A 27,386-nucleotide genomic window follows, 5' to 3' on the forward strand; every position below is an offset into this window, starting at 1 on the left:
TCCTCCTGTTTTTATACTGGTTTGATTTTTACGAATAAAAATAATAAAAAACATCGCGGATTTACTAGGATTTAGATCTTATTTGTATTCTTAGAATTTTTAATATAAACTATTTTACATAGAAAACAACACCCAGTATAGATGAGTTTGTTATAACAATTTTTTCTATACACGTGTCTTAGGATTAGTCAACTAATCTATCAGAATTTATAAAAAAAAATCAAAATTTAGAATAAAACGGAAAACGTTTGATCTCGACGATAATTTATACCTCATTTCAGGCAAATTTTACCTCATTTCAATGTTCCGATAGAACCTGTGGAGGATGGGTCTTTTCCAATGTATCCAGATGTCTGCTGTTGAAAGATCAACTAATATATGGTCTCAAGGCAACAAAACAACTACATATGGTAAATGGTCAAATAAGGTAGTAAGTTTCGACAGTGTGTTGCAAATGTCTGGACAAAGAAAATTAAGCTTCTTGCTGTTTTTCTCGCCTTTTTAAGGCCATCATAAATGCCCAAGAAGAATAAAATTCTGTAATTTTAAATTTGGTACATCATATCGTGTTAATATATTTTCTGTTATATTAATTATAAAAGCTGTTGGTTGATTATTATTTATATACGAGGTCTGGCTATTAAATAACGATACTGCGCGCCTAGAGGACGCCCTAGACGGGCGGGTGTTTTTTTCTCGTGCTGAAAACCATGTGTGAGGAAAACAGAAGTAATGTATCAATCCGAAATTTTTCGTTAAATCGAAAAAAACTCCGACTGAGTGCTATAAATTGTTGTAAGAGGCCTATGGGGACAATTCTTTATATCGTGCGCGTAAATCAAAATTCGAGTCAATATTTTACGACATTAACGGTATCGTGATGACTGAATGGGTTCCAGAGGGTCAGAGAGTGACCACCAGACTTACTATTTGTCAGTTTTAACAACCCTGCGAGAACGAGTTCGTACAAAACGCGTTGTGGAAGAACAACTCCCTATCTGTGAAGCAGTATTTGACCATTAACCGCACTCCAGTATTCGAACAAGCCGCCGTACTCACCAGGTCTGGCACCGTGTGACTTTTTTTTGTTTCCGAAAATAAAATCTACTTTGAAAGGGATCAGATTTGAGTCTATGGAAGCGGTGAAGCAAAAAACGGCAGAGCTCCTAAAGCCTTTCACTACAGAACTGGTTCGATCAATGGAAAAAACGTATGGAAAGGTGTGTGGCGAGGGGAGGGGAGTATATTGAAGGAGAGCATTCGAATGTAGAATAATTTTTATAATAAAACCTTTTTTCGTAACCAGTCCCGTTATTTAATAGCCAGACCTTGTAAGATGCATTTACTAACTCTATTTCAGTACGTCGAGTCGTTTTTAAATAGATTTGACGATTTTATTAAAAAATTCTTCAACGTATTGTAGGCCTAAGGACTGTAGTTTCCAACTTGTCATGTATACATCCATCGTTTTGGAGGTCTTCTTAAAGGTCGTCGTGTCCTTGGTTTACCGTCTCGTGCGATCTTTGCTAATCTTTCTATGGTCATTCTGTCCACGTGTTCGTTCCAAAAAATTCACTAAATGGTAATTTTCTTATTTCCAATTAATTGCAATAGACTCTTTGTTATAGATTGAACGATATATTTTATCCGGTAAAGAGCCAAAATTCGCCGAAAGCTTCATTGGTACTGTACGGAGGTTGACGAAACTTAAATATTGCTGGACAAGTATTCATTTTGGAGCTGACACTCATGCACCAAACACATTGGGGAAATGTATAAAATACACAATCTATTGCACATTATTTTTCACACCTTTGGCTCTCAGCAAATATTTCATTTTTCTTACTTGTAATTTATTCTCTATCAATATCAGCGGCAGAACTTCCAAACCTCATGTAGATGAAGATACAATCTGACAAAACCACATGGTGATTTAGTGAAAACTTCACAAAGACCAAACGCTGACGAGTCACTATATTTTTCTCAGTACTCAATCGTTGAGAAATGAATGCAATGATTTTATTTATGTACCATAATGGCATATAATCAGCACTGGAGAAACCATAGATTCTGAGGTATTCTCATAAGTGCATACATGGTTAATTTAATGAATGTAGAATCCCCAAACATCAAAGATCGAGTACGTTTGTGGAGTACCCATATGCTTAACGCAAGTTTGTTCTTATGTAGAAATTATAGTGATTGTAGGACCTAAAATAATGTTTAGTGATGTTTGTTTTATCTTTGTTTTTCATCTCATTAGGTTCTTCTATCCACGTGGTTCACGAAAGGTTAAATGTATCGAACTTTCACTAGTATGCAAATAGAAAGTCCAATACACTGTATTGTATATCCACTGGGGGCTCGAGGAATATGTTGGGAACCAGCCAACATTTTTAGTTATATACTTCAAGAACAGTTTGTTGATTTTGCACACTCATTTCCGACGATATTTGAATATATCTCTTTGTGGGATGCTCCTGGTATCTGCTATTGTTAAGAGAATCTTTTGCGCACAGACCACGAAAGACCTTTAATCGGTACAAGATACCAGTTACCTCATATTTATAAAGATAAATAATTTTGGATTTTTTTAATCAACTTTTGTCAATAACTGACAATTTATTTTACTGTCTTCTTCGCTTATCATCGAACATGGCATTTATTAACTTTATATTCTTGCTATTTCGTCGCCCAACTGTTGGCGTATTATTTTGGAACCCCGTATTAGATCGACCGTCTGGTGCATGTTGAATCAAATCCCACTGACGGCACAGATTACTTTCTATTTCGTTACCTCCATTACCGAGCGACAAGTTTTAGCCATATTAACTTGGAGAAATACGTTTGAATCAAATATTACGGGATTTCAGTGTGCAGCACGCCTGAATTACTAGCGCACTGTCACCGGCCACCCATTTATAATTGTTTAGTAGGAAACCAGATTTGTTGGCCGACGAGGCGATAGCTGAACGTCGATACCCGATAAAAATAATTAAGGTTTGATGGGGAGAAATTAAAACCGTGTGAGATATTGGTACGTGTATACGTTTCATGATTTGTTCGGCAAAATTAGATTTGTACGAATTTTCGAGATATTGTACGTAAGTTTTATAATAATTGTGATGTTCAATAAACTAATGCTTGTTGAAAGATTTTTATTATGATTGTTGGAGACTATCCAGATATTGATTTCAACTGATTCAACTGATAGTTATTTCAACACTTGGAAACAAACATTTTACTATACAAAATAACTTAAAATCAAGACCAAGCTCAACGTAAACTGAATAGAAAATGTTTTTGGGATGTGAGGAAAAATCGATATACTCGTAGCAGACGATGTAGTATTAATAGCAATAAATGAAAATATAAATATCAAAAATTGTAGTGGAAAAAGAGGGCATGCAATCCAAGCCTCAACTAACGAGTTCTAGTTGGACTTGTCAGAAGCCCTGGTGGAAATTTGTAAAATCGATGGCTACTAAAAAATTCGTTGAATTGGTCAGCACAAAAAACCAATAGCCTTTTAAATAAATGAAAATATTTTCTGCACATGCCTCAAATTCCGCCATGTTTTTCGGGCACTTCGATACACACTACGTTTTCTACACAATTTAAAATAAAAAAAAATTGAGAAAATTGCTTATCTGTTAAAAACAGTGAAATTAAAATGACTATATATTTATAAATAAAAAATTAACAAGTATTTTTATTGAAATAAAAAATGTTACCAATAAAAAAGTACGAAGTAAATCCTTTTTAGAAAATCAATATTTTTTTGTGAGTTTCCCAAAACGTATTAAAACAACAGTGAAAAATCATTTAAACACTTGTTCCAAGTGTAGTAAATGTGATTTGTGGGTTAAGCGTGCAAAGTATAATGTTTTTTCTTTTTCCTGTTCTACATTTCGTGTGTCATCAATATTATTTTTCTTGCGAGTTATTTATATCGATATTATTATCATCGTTGGATTGATTATTTTGATGGTCAGCTTTATAGGCTTCTTTTTTCTTGGATCCTCGATTCCAATCACAAAGTTTACTTGTACATGGTACATTTTGTTTAGCCGTTTCTTTACATTGCACCAATAAAATATTCAGAAGAGCATCCTTTACATTCACAAGTCCCACGTAAAATTTTACCACTTTCAGAATTTATCATAGCCTGGACAGAGTAGCTAGTGTTTGTGTGACACTACGATTCTATTTGACTTTTCAAACAATAAATATTTTGAGACGTGATGGAATCAAAAATGTCTGTAACTTGTTGCCCGGTCATATTCAGAAAAAGTGCCCGAAACTTTTATATTTTCGCCGTTTAAATATGGCGGACGCTCAGGCGCTGAGCAAACCATTAAAAACCCTATTGGAAGTTCCCATATTGTATTAGGAGTGGCTGTACAAACTGGAAAACAGAGAATGAGAAAATAAGCCTCATTGAAGAAGACAAAACAATAAAAAACAGTCATTGAGTACCTCGAGCAACAGACCTTCTACTATTTCGAATGAGTAAATGGAAAGGCCAAAGTAAGACGAAAATAATTAGGGGCATATCCAAGATTAAAGTTCAAAAAAGTATATTCAAAGAATAAACAATGATATAAACTTTATATGTAAATAAAAACTAGATAATAGCCAACGGGGAAGACAGCATTGAATAAATTTCCTTGAAACATTCTTCTGAAGACTTGTGGAGCAAAAAAGTTGACAAAAAAGCAAAAATGAATAAATTTTATGTAAGAGAATTAATTATGTGAACTCTATACTTTAAGATATGAAGATTTATGATTATATTTATATACGGAATAGACCACAAAAACAATCAATCCCAATATAATACAAAGGAAAAACTGACCTGACTTGGTATCGAACCTTATATTGCTTCAGTGGAAATAAATATCTTTCACAAATGAATAAGTTGCTGATAAGTTATCGTTTTTTCCCTATAAATCAATCTCGAAATGATTTTTTTCATCATTATTCATTTTGCAATGAAAAAATTACGTTTTCTCAAGTTCCTTTCTATATTTTTCAATGTTAAATTTTACTTCAACACCCACAAATCAAAATGAATCCGTTATATTCAGAACGGCCAACAATAACGAAGCCACACCTATGAGTATAAAATAATTACAAATAGGTTGACGGTCCAATTCTTCGTTCCGGATACGATAAATAATATATATATATATATATATACGAGCGTCATTTTTAAGGCTATTAAATATGATTTACTGCGTGAAATAAATAATGTTCCGAACTGGCGAAAAAATGTTCATATGTCAAATATCCTTAATCTAAACAAGACAAATGACAAGAACTTTTTTCATATATAGCCACCCACACCATCGTATCACCTAGAAAGTGGGTGAAATATTGTATAAAAGCAGTGGTGTAACGAACAGAAGCGTTGTAATCCCCTCGGTGGATGGAATAGGGCGTCGAAGCAGGAACTGAGGATTCGAAACTTGAAATTGAAGTTATTCTTGAAATTAGAATAAATACAATGAAAGAAAAATTTATATAATTCCCCATATTGAGCTTTAGACATTGAGATTGATAAATCAATCGGTTTTCTATAAACTATTTGAATAGTCAAATGGTACCTTTGTCTCAAACTAGATGAGGACATAAAGATATGAGTGTGTAGAAAACTAGTGTGAAAAAGTTACTTTCTATCGAGTTATATACGTTATTTTGTCTACGAGCAAAGATGAATTATACTAATCCTTGTAAATAAACTAATGCATAGTGTATATGTAAAACAACAGAAGGTTCTGTGACGGCTAGTAGAAGCGTAACGAAGCCTGTCAAATTAATCACTTGGTGTATCGTACGAGATGGAAGTAACCTCGAGACGTTGAGAAAAAGAAGAATTTTGAGCATCCACCGTAGTGCGGCAAATGCTGAGGCTGTTACGTTGGAATTTCTGGAACTGTTGGTAATATTCATACCGAATACACTGTTTACACCTGAAGACGGTAACTTGTTTATCGAAACGCGCGTCAGACAGTGTAATTGTGAATGTTAGTGTGTTGCTATTCAAGACCTTCCACATTGTTGGCACAAGTTTATCATGCAACTTTATGTTTACTGTATTTTTCTACACCGTGGAGACCATATTACCCCATATTCTACCATAATAAATAATAAAATGGTGTGATTTTGAGATCAATCTTGTGAAATGAAAATTCGAAAAGATTCTCGTTAGGAACATTGCGTTCAATTTTCTTGCTTTTCAATTAATTAAACTCTTTTTATACCCTTATCTGACACTGTTTTACCGGGTTATTCGAATAATGAGAAGAGTGAGTTTAATGATATTTATTTTGCCACAAAATCATAAAGTTTGGCGGGAATATAATTTAAACAAACTCCTACATTAGATATCAAAAAAATTGGGATGTATTACCAAAAGCGATGAGCTCCATGTCCAGCAGAACATCAGCTTGGTTAGGCAAGCAATGAATACCACAGACCTCAGTGCAACTGTTCAACTGTTGAACAAGACAAAAGTTCAAGAGATCTGCAGCTCTACCAGAAGAAGATTCGAAGCGCAGAGGTGGAACATCCAGTGAAGATAATCTAAATAAATACCTACGTTCGAAATCTATAACATTGAATTTTAAGTATTGCCAAGAACCGTGAGTTCCAAGTCTAGTAGAGCAGCAGCCTGGAGCAAGCAGTGAAAGCCACTCGGTACAAGAAAGTTGAATCAGAAAAATCTCATCGAAAATCATAGAAAAAGACTTTTGAAGAGCTGCGGGTGGACTTATCCACATCCAGTAAAGATAATCATATAGTTTTGCGATAAAAAATTGAATATAATTTAAATGAATACCTACGTTCCAGTAGCATAGCAGCAGCCTAGGGGAGTAGAAAACGTCACTTGGTACGATAGCACCCAGTATATCTAGCGAGAATTGAACTAGAAGAAGCATTGGAAATTATTAAAGAAACAGGAAAATATTTGAAGATCTAAGTAACAATCCTAACATTCAGTGAGTAAATATAATCAGATAGTATTGCGGTAAAATTGGAGTGTAATTTGAATAAGTGCCTACTGGCCAAATTTATAATATTGAGATATATTACCAAGTCTAGTAGAATAGCATCCTGAGCGATGCCACGTTGAAGACTCAGGTGATTCTAAGAGCTAAAGACCCATCATAACAGCCAATTGAGCTTCTGAGTAACCTTAATGTCAAATAAATGTAGTAGTTACTTTGTCTATCAGAAAAGTTTCTAAAATTCGGGTATACTTATTTCAAAATGAAATTTTCAGTGTACCGAAACTTTCTTAATTCTCCCTTTATCTCATATAACAGTCAGGCGTCTATTCGTATTTGGTGGTTCCCGGACTTTGCTATATTGCACCTTCGGATTATCCCTAACGGTGTCAACGGCCACCATTTATTATTGTTTCGGCGAAAACTCAATTTGTTAGGCGAAGCACGAACGCGTCCATCCCGTATGTCGTGGCGCGATGCCTCGATGTCTGATAAAAATAATTGAATTTTGATGGTTATGCATTAATCAGATACAGATGGGTCGTCCACTTATCGCAATGTTATAGATTCTTTCAAGTTATCGCAGAAATTCTATATAAAATTCACAGTTTAAGTAACAAAAATAAAATGGAATACAGTTACCAATAGTTATTACTGAATAATAAAAAAAAATTAACCACGGCCGATGATCAATTTGAAATTTTCAGGATTTACTAAAAATGCCATAAAAGGCGTAAAACAAAAAATATCGACGCCATACCACTCTCGAAACATACTGTAATCATCACTTAACTAAATTCAAAAAAATTAACAACGGCCGAGGATGGGGCTCAAAGGAAATCAGTGATGTCAATTTATGTCACATATTTGCTTTATCTGATTTTGAAACATCCGAAACATCCCCCACTCACGCAGCAGTAAGCAAATAATTTAAAAAAATGAGCCAAGGCCGAGGACCAATCTGAAATTTTCAGGATTTACTAAACAATGCCATAAAAAACGTAGAAAAAAATATCCAGACCGTACCACCCACGGAATATCCCCTAATAATCACTTAACTCTTGCAGTTGCTGGAGAATAATTAAATAAAAATTAACCACGGCCGAGGATGGGGCTAAAAAGAAATCAGTGGTGTCTATTTATGTCACATCTTTGCTTGTTACTGATTTTGTAAGAAAAATCGAGACACCACCAATTTTATTGGATTTAAAATGGTGGTTCTTCACAACTTAGTAAGAATTTCTGGAACCTTTGGCGATATTCATACTGAACACCACCACTACACCAACACTCACAATTACACTGAGGCGCGTTTCGATAACCAAGTTATCGTCTTCTGAAGGTAAACAGTCGAATGCTCATAGTTTAGCAGCGTAGTTTTGGTTTTGTTACCAGTAAATGTTTTTAATAACCAGAAAGGACTTTATAAGGAACCTACTATTTTTTCAATACACCATTGAAAAACTTACCTCATATAATCCTGTTTGCACAATATCATTCCTCCTTTCGTGAAACACGACGCTCCTAGATCAGCTAACATCGCTGCACAACACGTACACTTAAGACAACTATTGTGCCAATATCGGTCCAACGCGTGTAATAAAAATCTTTCGACTATTTTTCCACCACAACCCGCGCAAACTTTCACTGTGTTGTTGTTATTATTGTTATTAGTATTGTTGTTGTTATTGTTGTTCGTTAAAGAAGGATTGTGATGGGGGATATGTGGTCCGTCGGATGGGGGTCCGGCACTGGTAAACGCCGGGTGTTGGTGGTGTGTATGTGGGTGCTGATCGTGGGGGCCTCCACTGTGACCTGCGAAAAACATTATAATTTAAAAATTCTCCGCTAAAGACAATATAAGATAGATTTTAACTTACCTATTGTTCCAATAGGATGTCCATTCGTCGCATGCATCCTAGCATGCGGCGGTGGTCCTCCTGGACCAGGATGTCCGTGGTAATTATTATTATCAGGAGAAGGAGGATGCGGAGATGTTAGTTCCGGTCCTCCATAAGGATGATAATGAGGATTCATTGAAGCAAGAGCGCTGGCTGCCAGTTTGACGGATGGAGCGCTGTACGCAGCGCGTACTACTACTAACAAACAATAACTTTCTGGTTCCTTTGACTAGATTCGAGTGACGATTACCCGACTGTAGGCAGCTACTTTAACTTCTCTAAACTCTGAAACAATGAAACGAACTATAAATGATGTGTTATTATATAATTTTAGTATGAAACGCATCAGTTGTTCTGACTAGCACGATTATTATAAATTTTTGGTTCGTAATATCACTTATCTAATTGTATATTTACATTGTTGTCAAATCTTTCGTGTTTATTTGAAAAATAGGAAATGTTGAATCGATGCCAATATTCCGTAATTGAATACCATTTAATGTAAGCTGCGAGTGCCTAATTTTCAATCCACAAATGGATAAGAACATAATGGTAACTAGAAAAACATCGTAAAAAACAGTACTATTAATTTAACTCTAAAAGTTAGTGTTTTGAAAGATATAATTTATAGGATTGTTAAAAATCAACTTCTCCATATCCAAACTGTACTAGTACTCCTACCAGCAAGTCGCTAATCGCGGGTAATAAATTCCGTAGTCTATTTTTAGTACAGATGGAATAGGAATAAACCCGAAATTAAATTGGGCGCTTCTGATTTTCTAGATTATCAAAGGTTTTCGGTTGGTTATTGACTAATCCTAGCAATTCTTAACATAATTATAAACACCAGTTTTCGAAATTTTCAACAGCGAATTACTCGAAAACTAAGAGGAATTCGAAAAAACTGCCTGAACAAAAAATGTAGAGCACAAAGTTTTCTACAAAAAAGGTCTTCAGTCATTTTTTCGATGGATCCACTATTTCTGAGTAAATCACCCTCAACGCCGAAAGCCGTAGCATCCGCTCGCACATTCCCGCCAGTGCGAATCCAAGCCAATTTACGTTCCAGGCGCAAATGGAAACTGCTCCAACCATTGGAAAACAACTTGGTTTTTCAAAATCAAATGCATTATGATGGTTACGATCTCTATTTTCTACTTGGGTAAGCTAGAATAAGTTTCGACTAAGGAAATTTTCGAAAATCGAGATGCAGAGGTATATTGGCCACATAAGCACTTGAAGTATCAATGGATATATTTCATCACTCGTCATATAAACAAGCAAATCCAACGAGAAATTTGTCATTCGTATTATTATCAATATTTTCACGTATATAGCACACATCAACTACTTCTTGGTTTCAAATGAATAACTTTCAAAAAACGCGATCGTTTTCGGTCAATATTCACAAACTTCTTAATAGTTTCTTTTTTACAAAAATGTGGAGTTTAGAATCTCAGCTTCGAGTTTATACAAAAACATTCTCAGGATGGTGTATCTTTATTTTTGCAATTTTAAAAATGCACAGAAAGTTCCAGAATATCCCGTTTTTCCGTAAATATGTCCTTAAATATCCAAGATTGAGTTTCTACGAAAATTCGAAATTTTGTATTTGTAAAAGCGCGTTACACAAAATCGATTGCGAACCCCTTATTACAGTTCTGTTCATTTGTAATATGTGAACATTCAAAATGATAATCAAAAAAATTTGGAGGTTAGCAACAAATACCTGGGATACTTTTTGGTACTCTACATTTTTTGATACGGCAGTTTTTTTCAAATTCCTCATAGTTTTCGAGTTTTTTGCATTTGAGTTTCAAGTCAAAATTTCGAAAATCTGTGCCCGTAATTTTGTTAAGAGTTGCTAGACTTATTCAGTATCCCAAAATCTCTCCGAATCTAGAAAATCAAAGTCGCCCAATTTAATTTAAGGTTTTTGCACAAGCTCGACTAATTTGCCTGTACTATTTTATGTACGAGATAGTACTAAAATCTAATTGCTTATGGAAATCTCCACGTTCATATAAAATATTATTACAGAATAATCTAAATATTTCCTAAAATTTTCATAAATGCGAGGTCTGGTTACTAAATAACGAGACTGCGCGCCTAGAAAGCACCCTAGACGGGCGGGTGTTTTTTCCTCGTGCCGAAAACCAAGTGTGACGAGAAACAGAAGCAACTTATCAATCTCAAATTTCTCGTTAAATTGAAAAAAACTCCGACTGAGTGCTATAAATTGTTGCAAGAGGCCTATGAGAACAATTCTCTATCTCGTGCACGTGTTTCTGAGTGGTGTAAGCGCTTTAGTGAGAGCCAAGAGAGCACTGAAGATGACCAGTGCCCAGGTCGCCCTGAGACTGTTTCAACTCCGGAAAAAATGACCAACATCAACCAAATTTTACGTGCAGATCGTCGAATGAGCATCCGGATGATTGCCGAGGCTGTAAATCCCGATAAAGAAACGGTTGGAAAAATTTTACACGAGGAATTACTCATGACAAAAGTCGGTGCGAAAAAATTTGACTACCGACCAAAAGCTCTTGCATCAACGGGTCTGCTCAGATTTCCTTGGAAGGTTAGAACAAGATCTGCTTTGAAAAGGACCCGATTTGAGTCGATGGAAGCGGTAGAAGGAAAAAACTGCAGAGCTCCTAAAGGCTTTCCATTTAGTAAAGTCCAAGTTGTGTCCTCTTCATCTTCAGTTAATGATGAGAAACATTAATACTTAATTGTTTTAAATCATTTACAGGCAAACATTTATGTAAAAGTGTTGAGGACACAGTGGAATAAGTTAGTAGTATGCTTGTTGGAAAATCTATGATGTATAGAGTTATCAAAGAGCAGACTTGTGATAAATTTTAAACAGCACGTAAAGCTCAAGGGAAAACCAAAATTTCGAATAGAAGATCATTTGTAACGAAAACTTTGAAGAAAAGTGCATGCGTTATACATCCTGTATAACCTCTAAACGTTAAAGTCTAGGTCCCTTCTATCTCTTGTAACTTTAGGTTCTGCTGGTATAAAGAACTGAAAAAATATTGACCACCTTGTGTACTTGAAATTGATCAATGTAACATTTAATTTTGAATTGATGTGATAGTTCAAATTTTAGAGCGTCTATAATCAGCACACCCGTATAATAAAATTTCAAGATATTTCAGCCCGAAGTAACAATTCCAATTCGTACAAGATGCCACGAAATTTGTTATAGTACTAATCAAAAATGATAATGACCCTTAATAACCATAGTAAACTTTCAGGTAAAGAATGCTATCAACTCTTTACAATCTATCTCTGTGGATCAAATGGAATTGATAAAAACCGGGTCTGGGAATTCTTTAGCATAAATTATGACATTTAATAAGTGTATAGACGCATAAGAGGCTTCGGGTGCTTTCAAACATGAAATCATCTCAAATATGCATACAGGTGTTTGCTTTCATAGCTTTAGGTGTTTTGAGGGACTACAAATTTTTAGAGGATTCTTTTGATACATGATTCTGTTTATTGCGAACGAAACCATTTATTTCTTCATATCCCAGTGTTGATTGGAGAAAATTATTAACTTGATTTATATTCATGATCATCCAAATATAATTTATATCCACATAATATACAAGATGTACTCGATAAATATCTCAAAGTTTCAGTTGTATATAAAACTCGTTCGTCATTAATGAATTTCTCTTTGGATTTAATCACAAGAAAAGTCGAAATTTCATGGAAAGTATGTCTCAAATAAGTTAGCTTCATATTATGGGAATAGAATAGAAGAGAGAAAACGATGTATGAAAATATGAAAGCGAAAGAAGATCATTTCGTCGAATGTGTCGCAGTCTATTATTGTTATTCACAAAATAAGTGACAAAAATTAAGAGAAAGTAAATTTTTATCTCATTAGATATCACTACTATTCAACATGTCTCATCATTTATAATTTGATCATGTTTGGTAGCCCTACTATAGTCCAGGATGACCCTTATAATACAACCTGGAAGAACTAGAATCAACCACAGATGTATTCAGTTAATAAGAAACAAAAATTCTTTCAAATTTATCTAATAGTTACGTAAATATAAGTTACACTTGATTTATTATATAATTTATTACTATTTAACACATACACGTGATCTTATGTGTCATAAGACTTTTGTTTTTTTTTTGTAATTTATTTTTGATGTTTATAATCGCAAATTCTTGTCCTCACCTTATGATCCAATTTAGTATAGATTGGAACTTCCGATTGATCAATTTTTTTAACATAGAGTTAAGTTTGGAATGCGAATCGATAAAAATATTATAAAAAGACTGGACAAACAGTTGAAACACATGAAAAATTAAATAGCTTGAATTAAAATTAGAGTTAGAAATATAACTTAGACGTACTATTCAAACAGAACTTTTGCTTTTTCACTCTATGTATGTGCATTCTTATCACAATAAACTGTAACTCACTGAAATGGTGTATTCCTATGGTGGAAAATATTGTGAACCGTAAATATTTACACTCGATTGGTTTTGAGAAAAATGAATCTAGTATATTGAAAACAATTTCTTTAATTCATATTCTTGATTCTCTTTTAACGAATATTTTGGAAAAATCGACTCAAGTTGCAAGCTCGCGGTCAAAAGTCTCTGCCAATAAACCTGTAGCCTCCATCCTTTTTTTGATTTCAGCATCTATAAGCCATTAGTCTTAGTTGTGCTCTATGTGTTTATTTAGTTAGTTTTTGGCAAAGAAAAATTATCAAACGGAAAGGAATCTTAAACAATGAAAAATGGTTATAATTAACAGTAAAGAAAATACAAGCTATCAATAATTAGTTTTCCCTCCGTTAACCCTAATAACTGCTTCCAATGAAAATATCATGAATCGAATGAGTTTCTTCACTAGATCTTGTTTGATGCCATTCCATTCTTAAGTGAGTGCCGTTTTGTGGTTTGATTTCGAAGCTGGTGCAGGATTTCTAGCCAAAACTTTTCTTATAAGTCCCATAAATGTTCCATAGTCTATGGTGGCAATTTCGAAATCCTATAAATACTGCCGTACGAAACCTGCAGTATGAAACGTTCATTGTCCTAAATTAAGAAGAATTTTTCGTAGGGAACAACGTCATCCCCAAAAATTTCTTCTATGTATCGGTTCGAAGTTAATCTTCCCGCTCCATCGCCAGTTTCAAAAAAACTAACTCGGTTTTTGCTTCCATTGAAATGTTTGTCCAAACCTTCCAGGAACCCATTTAAAAGCCACGTTTTATGCAATATTTCTGTGGACTCTTCCTCTTCTATTGCTGACATGCAGAGACACTCTGGTTTCGTCTGTTAAGAGAACGATGTCCCATTGTTTGTCAGTCCAGTTTACTTGGTCTCCGACAAATCTTATACGAACAGCTCGGTGGATTGGTGCTAATTTCGGTTAGGACCAGTAGCAGTATGGCTAAATGTTACCTTTTTCGGAGCTCTTGTTGGACTTGAACACCAATGATAGTCTGATTTCTAAGCGATGTGCTGAGAACGGATCTCTCTCGGATGTGTTTTGACAGCCAAAATATTTTCTCAGTTATTATTTTGTTAAGATATTTCCAATTTTTTCCAAATTTTAGAATTTGTCACCACGATAATCGCCATTCAAGAGTTAAAAAGCGATACCAATATTAAGTGAAGCTATTAATGTCTGCGTTGGGGTATTGGGGTATTTTTCATTAAGGGAAAATCTATTGGGAGTGCAATATTTAGACGTGAATAACAGGTGCTTATTTTAAAAAATTTATTCATTTGATTTTTAAACTTATTTGCTGTGATTATTATCAGTTAATATTGTTAGAAATAAAGCTCCATGAAACAGGTAGTGCAAAATTGACATTTTTGCCTAAAATCAAGTTTGTTGCTCAATTTGGTCACAAAAAATAGGAGAAAATGCTAATTTATTGTTAAATAGTGGCTGAGTAGTGAAAATAAATAGTTAACCACGCACTAGAAATAGCTGAAAATTACAGCATTTTTGGCATTAGATTGAGCCAAAAAAATCGATTTTTTAGAAACCAATTAACAACAAATTTTACCCATTTCTATTTTCTATCCCTTTTGCACCTCCACTCAGTATATTTTGGATCCCATATTTACTAATTATCGTTTTATTATGCCTGATCCACAAGATATCTTCGCATGAGTTTGGATAGTGCGATCATATCCGCTCGCCTTTACTCGCCTCGCTTCCCTATCACTGCGCTCCGTGTGCGGTATTTCGGACTTAAGTCAAAAGAATGTAAATTAAATCTATAGTATGGATGGTAAGAATCGTAATTTTAAGGTGCTTGTGTAGATTCATAATGTATGAAAGTGGAGCTTCACCATAGTGAATTGGTAGGTCTTTGAGTAGATTACCATTTTACAATTCCATTAGGATTTGTTTGGTGATAACTAGAATTCCGGACTCTGCATATTTTTGGCGTTAAAATATATTTAAAATACGTTGTACACAAAAAGATAATAAACTTTCTAAAGAATTATTGTAGTCAGTTATTTAAGGATAATAAAATAAATGGTAAATTATTTTGATTATTTTATTTATGAGAAATTGCATAAAACCAAGAAGATGTAGTAGCTAAAACCTAAATATTATAATTGAAGATGTTATAAAAACGAGTATTTACAACAAAACTAAACACATCCCACTTGTATCTAATTAAGAAAATCACCGGGTATCTCTCCCATAAAATAAATTGATTTAAACCAATTTCTGTAGAAGTTATATAGGTATATTTCGTTATCCTACGTCGTAAATTTGCTCGTAAAATCTCACGGATCGTTCGTGCACCTTTTTCGCAACGAGGCAAATTAAAAAATGGCCGGCGAACAGAAGAAATAATACCTGTATAACTCAATAATAACACCATCTGATTGTTCGAAAATGTACCATTTTCTGCGGGATAATTGGTGTGAAGCCCCGAGATTCTCCATCTTACGACGCATGATTATGATTTATCACTAAACGTATATTTTTGATTATTTTTCTACTAATTCGTTTTGTACTAATTTAGAGGAAGCTTTTTTTATTGCTTCTGAGTGTTTTGTGATTAATGTGAACGTAATTACTGGGTATATCTAAAAACATGTTTACTTTACAAACGAATTTCGAAAATATACGATAGTTGTCACAAATTAACTAAGATTGTTGAGATCATGTATTTAATTACGAGTTTCCCTGGTTTATTTCAATATAGAATAGCAGAAACAGAAAACAGCTTGTAGATTAGACTAAAACACTGTATACAGCTCCCATTACGAGGTCTGACTATTAAATAACGAGACTGGGCGACTAACATCAACCAAACTCTGCGTGCAGATCGTCGAATCAGCATCCGGATGATTGCCGAGACTGTAAACACCGATAAAGAAACGGTTAGAAAAATTTTAAACTATGAATTACACATGACAAAAGTCCGTGCCAAAAATCTGACTCCTGACCAAAAGCTCTTGCGTCAACGATTCTGCTCAGATTTCCTTGAAAGGTTAGAAAAAGATCTGCTTTGAAAGGGACCCGATTTGGGTCGATAGAAGCGGTAAAGCAAAAAACGGCAGAGCTCCTAAAGGCTCTTACCAAAGAAGACTTCCAGCATTGCTTCGATCAATGGAAAAAACGTATGGAAAGGTGTGCAGCGAGGGGAGGGTAGTGCATCGAAGGGGAGCATTCGATTGTAGAATAATTTTTATAATAAAAGCCTTTTTCGTAACCAGTCTCGTTATTTAATAGCCAGACCTCGAATTTCCAACATTATTAATAATCTAGAGCTGTGATTCCCAAAGTGGTTCCCCAGGAAAAACTCGTCGGAGGCCTACGTTGGAGGGATACACAATCCTAAGCGAAGAACTAAAATGTTTACTTGACTTCTCCTATCAATATAGGCAGATAATATTTTGAAGCTCAGCGACTGTTACTTGTAAAAACTTGCATATTCGTTATTCAGTACGACAAGCCGAGACTTGCCGTTACCGCGCCGGCCACCGTCCCGACAGCAACGCTTGCTAAAACGTGCAAATTGATACGACTTTAGGTGTAATCAGTGATTGCCAGTGCCGGAAAATTGAGTACCTACCTGCCTATTTGTTATGGACTTAGGAAAAAGCGCGTTTCCCTCGTCATATCCTGTCGACAAAAGTTTTAGTGCTGTTACAGTTATTAACAAAACAAAAGGAGCATTTTGAATGGGAAGTTGGATAGAGTCGCTTTTTCTATTGGCGAATTTTTCTTTTTTGATATCCACTCACAGCACAATCAATTAAGATTTGTTTAAAAATTTGTTTAGTTGATTTATTATAGTATAATTAACTTTTTTAACTTTTTTCTGAAACTGTAAATTCGTCGTTGAATCTCAGCCACAACGCAAGTTTCCATAGATAGATCTAATATTCACTTTTTTTCGAGATTTGGAAATTGGTAGTAATCTAGCTGCAGGAGGGTCCACCTGATCCAGCAACATTTTGAAAGTGGTCTATGAAACAAATGATTAGACGAAAAGATATTCGTCATAACGTTTATTTAAAATTATAAAACTACGTACATTTTATAGTTTTGTTAGAGCGGTAACGTTTTATAAAAAGTGTATTAGGAAAACATTTCGTAGTTCATGATAACCAATCGTTTACATTTCGAGGTTTCATCTATTATTTCTACCTGCTCAAAAATTAAAACCCACAATTATTACTTATTTCACAAAATCTTACTGGACTTAATAATACCCTGCCCTCAATATCCAACATTTCGAAGAATATCCCTTTTGTTTCCATTCCAGACGCCATAATCTTAGACAGGGGGCGGGTAAGTGCCTATTTTAAAGCCGCCACAAAGGTTTAAATTACCATTTAGTACTAGTAATTAAATGGAAACAACAACAAGAGATCAATATCGTAGTACCGTGTCTGAGATCGGTGATATTTTCAAAGAACCGCCTTAGGGATTCTCTTGTGAATCTTATCGTGTATAAATTATGAGCGTTTTTTTTTCAACGTTTTAATATCTTGACTAAGTACATTTAAAATTATTTATTATTATTTATTGAATGCAAGTCCTACAGAGTGACCAGACAAAAACTAGTCATTGACACATAGATTTAAACTTTACAAATCAGTTATTACTTTATAAACACTATCTCTCATAAACTTAATTCATTTAAACACTTCACACTACACTTAACTAACTTATAATAAGTAACTTATCACTAATACTTATTCAAATTCTTCGGTTACTTTCTATTTTGTGCTGTTCTCCATGATTATTTATTATAAACTAACTAAGTGCAATAAATAAACTCTTTTGTATATACAAACTAAGTCCTCAAAAATTCTAGGAAATAAAGGAACAAAACAAATAAATAAATAAGACCTTTATAGAAATTAGTTCAAAAGAAACAATGCAAACAAATCTCCAGCTAAGATAAAAACACCAAACGATTTCCGGATGGATCAAACGCGCCGCGGTTTCGCCGAATTTTAGAATTCCACTAACTACAATCGGACAGGACCGGCTCCAAAGCGCATATTGCAGACTTGTTCGTAACAATAATATTAAAAGGTAGATCTAATATTCTTCTCCGATTTCTTCCGGTCCTTTGCTATTTTTTCCACCCGACTATTCCTATCTATCTGTATCCTTGAGATCTTGCAGCCATTTTTTCTCCTCTTTTACCCATCTTGTCCTGCCTCTAGCGTCATTCTTACAATTCTCTGTTATGGTATTCTGGTAATATATTCTAATCATTGCTCTTTGTGCTCAACGATTTGTGCTATTTTCTGATTCTTATATATTTTCTTTATTATTTTCCATATTTTTGGCACATACAGATTTGATGTATTGACAATTGCTTCATTGTGACTGCTCTTAAAAAGTTTTTGCTCTAAGAATTTTTGATAGCAATCCTACTGCTCTCTGAACTTCGAGAATAGACAATCTAATATATCAACTTCTTCGAATTTTAATACTTTACTCTTTGCTGTACATTTAGTTCGTTTGCTTTGATTTATTTGTAATCCATTTTTTTGTTTATTAAAAACTTTGCTGGAAATCTTTTCTAATTCTCTTTTCTATCTTTTAATTAACACTGTTTATGAACAGGCGTAAAAGACAACGCCGCATTCGCAAAATTTTATAGTTCCATCATAACCGGACAGATCGGCGCCACGGACCTAGTCGTGGATAGATTCGTAGAAAGAGGATCGCCTTGTCTTAGTCCTTTTTCCACTATAAATGCATCCGATAAATAGTGTCACATTTAATTTATGTTGGTATTGGTTAGGGTTATATCTCAATTTTTTAGCTATTCCCACTACCTATAGTTATATTTTGTATATTCAGTCATAAGCCTATTACAAATCAATAAAAAGAAATTTCAGTCATACTTTTGAATCTAAGTTATTGTTCTGTCTCAGTTTATATACAATATCTATTAATGCGACACCTCTATAATTTTCGAACCTGGTCTTATCCCTTTTTTATCCAAATTTGAAGCACTTTGATAATGTTATCTTAGAAAAAGATGCAAATTAATAAACAATAGGACGATATTTTTGATTGAGTGAGCCTGATCAACACATTCTACGAGTCTCCAAAAGGAAACGCGATATTTCGAATGCAAGACAAAGGACATAACGGCGTGAATATAGAACATATCGAGAGTATGGATGACTAGCGTTCCTCTCGTCTCTGAAAGATACATTGACCACCAAAAAATCTACGATATTTGAAATTTGCTTTGCGATAAGCACCCACAACTTTCATTATTAAAGCAACCGAAAATAAATTATTATTAAAACGATTGAATTATTATGAAATATTCTACGTTTGTTGCCAGATATTTTTCATCGGTAGCTTCGTTTATGAAATTAAGTAGTTCTGGTGTAAAGTTTTCAGTTTTTATTCTCGGGCTTTAGTATAAAATCAGCTATTAACGCTAAGAAAACAGCCATGAAATTCGGTTTGTTCTAGTAAAAAATAGCGAACGCACGTGTTCGGATTTGAATTGTTCATTATAATGATTCAAATGTATATTAATTTCCATATAAAATTACTATTATTATTATTATTATTAACGCGGTCTCAAGGAAATAACTCGAACGTATTTAAATAATTTATAGTTAATTTGATAAAAAAAATGAGTAAACAAATAACTGAAGAAATATAATAACATATTAATCATTTTGACTGTCTAGTTAAAATGTATCGTAGTAAGTGAATTAGTAATTATAATCATGAGTTTATAAGCAAATGATATAAACAACAAAATTTTGTAAATGGTATAATAAATTTTCTTGTCTAGTTTCACGGAACATAGTTCAAGCTTAATAATATATCCGTGAGTATCCCTGCAGATCATACATTTTATTCCACAGTTTTCCAATTTCTTTCTTAACAATTCTTTGTCTGAAAGATTTGTGTTGATACGTTTTATTTGCGTATGAACGCGGATTACGAAACTATGTTTATCAAATTTCAACAACCCGCCGCTACCAAATAGTTCGACCGAGAAATTCTTAAGAACGGGTTCTGTTACCGACGCGCCGTCTTCTGAACGATCGGTATCTACATCAACTAACGAAAATATGGAATCTGGCGCTGGCGTTAGTTGAGCAGCCGAACAAATCCGCAATGGGGCTATCGGGATAATTTCAAATATACGATCGTTCTCCAGGTCTCCTCCACGCACTTCACGAGGATTATTTCGATCGCAAATTGGAGTTTTGCGAGTGGTACCTCGAATGCAATCAGGATGATCCGCAGTTCCAGCATTCTCCAAATATTTATTAAAGATCGTTTATACGAGAATCAATGTTTATAATGAGATGCATGAAACTAGGAGATAGATCTGGCAACATTGCAATTTAATATATCACCATCCTTGAGTAGAAAGCTCTATGACAGAGTAAATAGCATGAATTAGTAAAAAGAACATATGGGTACGACTGTATTTCATAGATTTTGAAACAAGAGTTGAACAAAAAGTATTAAATATGTCCAAAACAGCCCATTATTATTTGCCATTTTGTTAGATGAAGAAATAGAAAGAACTGAAAAACGTAAGACATCAAAGTTTCGGGGATACTATAAGCAGATTACAGAGTAGAAAAAGAGGAAATTTGTTAAGTTAAAAGCTATACGATCTAGAAATTGGACAAGTCAAAAGTTTCAAATACCTTAGTATGACTTTAACAGAAAATGTGAGCAATGATCTACGACTTGGAGGTCGGTTTAAAAAACCAGCATTAGGAGATGGAAAATCTGACATAGAGATGATGAATATCCAAGACGCAACTATCAAGACATTGTGGGAACTCTTTCAATTTTTCATTATAGATACGGTAAAAAATTGTTACTCGTTGATTGCCACCCACGCTCAACGATTCCCAAAATTTTTTGTAAAAGACTTTTAATAGGAGAAATAGAATAGAACTTGGAAAAACTGAGACACGATAAAGCCAATGTAGATCTACAAAAAAGAGAACATAGAACTCTGATCGAAGTCTTGAAAATATAAATTAGATAAAAGAAAAAAGACAAATTAAATCATAATTTAAGTAAGGTTTTTGCACTCCATTGAATTAAATGTCCATTTTTTTGGTTCATTAACTGTTTTGCTAATATAAGGTATATAAGATGTTATTTCTATTATTTACATTTACGCCGTATCTTATTTTAACACTCTATTCTCATTGATTGGTTATTGGTTGTCATTTCATATTCATTCTTAGTTAATTATCTCGTTATATTCTATCCATACCAACCGGATAAAAATTGTTTTAGATGAAACGCCCATGGTAACTGAACAAATTAAAAATATATTCAAACTATAGAAACTGTTAATAGCCTTCCATAGACTGGTTGTGATAGAACCGATACTGATCTATCATTCATTCTCGTTCTCATTAAAAAATTATATTGTAAGTTTCGTTATCTCGAAACTTAATTTATTTTCCATGTTTTATTTACACTCATTATTAATTCAAACACTTTACAGGTGGAAAGGAACGCGCATTATCTAAATCAAATCTAAAAATTATTATAAACGAAGTCACTTTTTCACTGCGTGAAAAATTCTGATATTACAGAGCGAGAAAAGAAATTCTCGAATAGGTAACGTTTAAAATAATTCAATGTGGCCTTGGATCTATAATTGAAGGTCAGTTGCTACGAAATGTTCGTTTGTGCGTACCCACACGGCTAATAGTTAATCACTTGGTTTATCTTTTGGTTGCCTAATTCTTATTTTGGTAAATTTCGATAAACTTCCGAAAAACGCCAAGAGGAAAAGGTTTTAGAACAAACAAAGGCGCAACAGTTGCAAACTTAACCATAATTAGACAAAAAAGCGCAAGAGAAGTCCTGATTTATAGATCTTGACAAAGCATTCGACAGAATTAATATGAATGACATGGAAAATCCTGAAATACATAGAGATATAGAGGAAAAACTAATGAACGGATATAAACACATTATTATTTACCATAATGTTAGATGGAGGAATAAAAAGAAAAGGCAGTAAACAGTAAAAACTCGGAAAATGGAATAGTAATGATGGCAGACGATGAAAAAAGTTTAAACACAAACTTAAGCATATACAGTGACAGTCTATAGATAATGAATATAATAATAAACGAACACAAAATTAAGACGATGATAATAAGTCAAAAGGAGAAGACAAAATTACGAGAATTAGATATAGAGCAGTTCAAAAGTTTTAAATACCTCTTGGCATGACAATAACACCAAATGGAAGAGTGGAACAAAAAACGAAACGAGAGACATGAAGCAGCTGTAAGATTATAACATAGAAATAAAGAAGGAAATATATAAAAAAGTACATATGGATCAGAGACATGGACACACAGAAACATAAAAGCAAACTACAAAGTGTAGAAATGAGATTTCCAAGAAACGTAGAGAATGAATCAAGTTACGCCAAAATAACATTATAAGAGAAAATTTCAATTAAGAATCAATTCAAAACATGGTATGGCCATGTTATAAGAATGAGAGCAGAATATGGAGCACGAACTTATACAAAAAGAAAGGAAGTCAGAAGAGAAGCTGGACAGAAGAGGAGAAGAGGGAGGCCCATAATGAAATAGTTGGAGAATGATACGGATGACCTTCGAATTATGAACAGGATGGTGCTCAAAGTTAAGGGATAGAATGCCATAAAGATCCATCGTTGAGGAGGCTAAGGTCCACACAGGGCTCTAGTACCTCGTGGTAAAGTATGAAATATGTTCAAAATTATTTGTTTCGCGTTTTAATTGAAAATTTAGCGACTCTAAATTAAAGTGAAAATTCTAAATCGTCTGTAAGTGAGAAACATGAACATCTACTGATAAAATGATAACACATATCATAACAGCCCCTGGCAAAGGGTGCAAAAGCAATAACTAAATCTAAAGCTTTGTTAGATGATCTGATTTCCAATCATATTAACCATACAATAACAAACTCCTTGCTTTCTATTCACAGTATTATCTTCGTCGTAACAAAGTCGCTGGAATGATTTTCAATCGGATATAACTTCACATTTAGACTGGGGATTTTCGTACAGACTTTTGTAGTGTTTCGCAAATTTAATTTTAAAAATGATTAACATCTTACGAACATATGCAATTAATTATTCTGGCAATCATGAAACACTATCTATTACCAGAGATATTATCTTTATTTCGTTACACAATATCAAATTTAATATATTAATAATACATGTGAACCATATGTTCGCTATCTCCAGTGAACATATTTAATTGTTTGGTGATCTTAATGAAAACGCCATATTATTAATCTTCATTAGAGCTAAATATGGAACCAAATAACGAACAATAATTACACTAGTTCCCTCGATCTAGACCTCTCAATATTACAAACTCGGCAGACGGGAATCGTTATTAAGACAGTATATTATTAACGTACAGGAAATGATACCAAAATGTATCTAAAAATAAATGCCGTCGCCAAATTGGTATTCGAAATAAGTGAAATCTTTCCAGAACTATTGAGAAATGTTAACTATTTTAAGTAGGTTACCTCATTCTTTTCCTTGTGATGTGTAACTGTGATAGTTTGATATTAGAAAATATTCGAAACGTGAAATATATATTTAGGTACATGAATCATGAAGAATTTTAGTTGGTACATAGATTCAATAGGAGCAGAAAGCGGAGAAATGGGTAAAATTAGCAAAAAAAAAATAACTGAAGTTTTCTCATACGTATCTGAGACTAAAGGGAAAATTCAAATGTTTTGTTAATTGCAATGAAGAATGGATTAACAGCCCGAACATGTAAAATTTTTGTATATATAGTGGAATTATGAATATATAGGGCACTTCTGTATCATTCTAGGTTTAATAGAAAAATATGCAGGTTTAGTAACACGGAATCAAGCTCTATAGCAAGACAATACAAAAGCACATACTGCCAAAATTGCGCGAAAGAAATAAACCAAACTTGGCATATCAAACTCCTACGATATCCAGCATTTAGTCCGGACCTAGTACCGTCAGATTTCTAGCTGTTCAGATCCATGACGAATTCTAGCGTGAGAAAACTTGGAATCTAAAGGAGCTGTTACCCAACAAACTTTTCGTTTACTTTTTTGAAATGTGATACATAAACACCTTGATTTGATCTATAACGAAACGTTAGTTTACGAAGTGTATATGATGATGTCTTCGACTTTCCTTCTTATCCCCGCGTACTGTTTGTGAAAAACAAAATAAAATCGGCATCCGAATCACATTTGGTACGTATCTGGTATGCAACGAGAAGTTGTTATAAAAATATAAGTACCAAGTTTTACTGACGGAGATGCAATCACTCGTTTTGAAAAAACTGATACAGAAAACGCACTACGAGGCCCCGTGTACCTTTTGAAGCAGAGGATAAGTCCTTAATCATCATGTCCAAAATAAACAGGAAGTCACAGCACAGATATCAGTGAGTGTATTGAAGGAATGCTTACAAAAAACTGACCTAAATGGCAGAATTTCTACAAAGAAACCACTCTTGCGACGCGGACAGTAGTAAACTGGTAACAAGTCCCGTGGACTGATGTGTCCAAATACGAAATGTTTGGGCAAAAGCGAAGAATTTAGGATTTTCGCGGATCTTCACAAAAAAAAGCATCCCGATGCTATAACTCCAACTGTTGAACATAAAGTAAGGGATCTCTATAGAATTGAAGGAACCCCGAACAGAAATGGTAATCATTACATATCAAAAATGCATATTAACCCTTATGGGATGCGTATAATTGGCTGTGAGTATGCGTTTGAGCAAAATAATGACACAAAGCACAAATCTAAGCTTCATCTCAACTATTTGTAAGTTAAAGAAGATAGTGGTGAATTAGAAACAATGAAATAGCCCCCCACAATTTCCGGATCTAAATATCTAAATCCAATAGAATCACTGTGGGATGAACAGGATCAGAAATTGGATTCCCACTTCTTTGGATGATCGTTGGAATAATATACGAAAAAGTGTGTTAGAAAAATTTATAAAAACAACGTGTAGTTACAAAATTAGTGGCGGTCAGAGGTCGTTTCTTTGATGAAAAGAAAGTGTAGCAGTATAAAATAAAAGAGACCAAATATGTTAATGGTTTCAATCGTAATTTTTTCAAAATAAAACTTGTTTCAACTGGATTTAGTTTACTTTTAATAATCGTTTTAATAAATGTTCATCTTGAGATCTCAATGAAGTTCTTTTTAAGAAATAATTTCCCAGATGTGTATTTCAAATGAAATAAAATATTGTATTTGGATTATATTTAGTTTTTCTATTATTTTTTTAAATTCGCAAAACTTTCTAGCCCACCCTGTACCTGATATTTCGGAATTTTTTCAACTTATTGTTCATTTTATTAATGATGTATGGACTATAATTAATTACGGTCTAGAAAAATATGAGGAAACTTTGGCATTAGACGCAAATAAAAATATTACGTGAAATAAATTTTTGTAAACATTATATAAGCATTTTAGGATGAATTTAATTGTTTCAATAAATGGTTTCAGATGTACATCCAGTTGTATTTTTGTGAATGAAATGAATCAATTTTTTTTTGAAAACAATTTCCCGTTGTAAAAAAATATATAATTCGCGTTACTTCATGAAAGTACTGTATTCATCGCCTCAACGATAGTCTGTGAATCAAATTTATATTTTAATTGTAATCATTTGCGAGTTACGCTACTCAAATATTACCGAGAAGGTAAATTAACTTCAAAATATTAAAACGAAAGTAAACAAACAAAATGTTAACCATCCATTTTATTAATTAAAAATGTATGATTGAAAAATGTATAACGAGGTACTAGATTGGGTCGTTGCTACGCCGCAATTTTAGGCAGGTGTTTTTAATTTTGATATTTAACCGCACATCCTACACTCATGGATGTTTTCGACCAATTATTTACTAATGATCTCAAAATAATTACGGCAATCTTCTCTGCATCTCTCAGCTAATTAGCTCGAATATAATATTAACTTTGTTAATTAGTAGAGGATTTTTTGGGAGGTGGATCTAATTTGAGATTGGCTTAATTAGAACTCTCTAGAGATCAGTTTATTTTCCAAGAAAAATAAAATTAATTACTTATTTGTGCCAGGTTGTCTTTCTATTACAAAATCTTACTTTTTGTCTGTTGCCGCGAATTTCGTGGTTAATAAATAATATGCACTTACAACTTGTTTTTATAAAATCCCGTCTCAAAATTTTTTAAATAGCTCGAGTTACTTTGTTTTTGATTTTTATCATTTAACGTATATCGAACCTCTGCTCAAATAGTGTCATGAGTCAAAAAATTAGACAAATCTCTTTTATTGTACTATTGGTGCTAGAAATCTAATCTCAAATATTACGTAGATAGTTACTAGGTCGAAGTCGAAATGGAATAGGGAGAAATACAAGAAGCAACGAAGGACGTGACTCAGAAACAGCTAGGGAGGGAAGGACAGAGAATAAAAACCATTGAGAAAAAGAAACAAGGCAAGAGGCAAAGGAAAAACGCAAGAAAAATTTGCAGAATTAAGAAACAAGAAATAGGTGGAGGCAATGTTTTGATGAACTGCTAAATTAAAAAAATAGAGAAAAACGGAGAAACTAAATCGGGCGAATAAGAAAGGAACAGAGCCACCGAAGCCCTATAGTGGAAGGAGATAAAGGTGGTAGTAAACAATATTAAAAAATAATAAAAGTGTCGGGAATTAGTAGAATATAGAAGTAGAACTATGGAGAAAAGGTTCTGCAGAACCGGATATTCAACAAAATGAACAAAATCTAGGAACTAGAAGAGATGCCAAGCCAAGCAATGGGGCAAAGCAATTATTTGCCCTATACATAAGAAAGGAGATAGAGCTGACTGAGGTAATTATAGGTACATTACCTTACTGGATGTTGTCTATGAAGTGCCAGTGAGAATCTCAAGGGTAGCAA

At 33.7% G+C, this 27,386-nt stretch overlaps 1 protein-coding gene across 1 annotated transcript in view; it reads right to left on the reverse strand.

Moving 5' to 3' along the window:
• LOC130450247 (LIM domain transcription factor LMO4-B) overlaps nt 1–27,386 on the reverse strand; it is a 127,930-nt gene that overhangs the window by 67,003 nt on the left and 33,541 nt on the right. Inside the window, exons 2-3 of the mRNA XM_056788536.1 lie at nt 8,894–9,199; nt 8,483–8,828 (exon numbers count right to left, since the gene is read on the reverse strand). Of these exons, the coding sequence (XP_056644514.1) occupies nt 8,483–8,828; nt 8,894–9,050 (503 nt within the window). The 5' untranslated portion in view covers nt 9,051–9,199. The remainder of the gene's footprint in view (nt 1–8,482; nt 8,829–8,893; nt 9,200–27,386) is intronic.

The sequence above is a fragment of the Diorhabda sublineata genome, chromosome 11 (assembly GCF_026230105.1).
Source record: "Diorhabda sublineata isolate icDioSubl1.1 chromosome 11, icDioSubl1.1, whole genome shotgun sequence".
Classification (NCBI taxonomy): Eukaryota; Metazoa; Arthropoda; class Insecta; order Coleoptera; family Chrysomelidae; genus Diorhabda; species Diorhabda sublineata.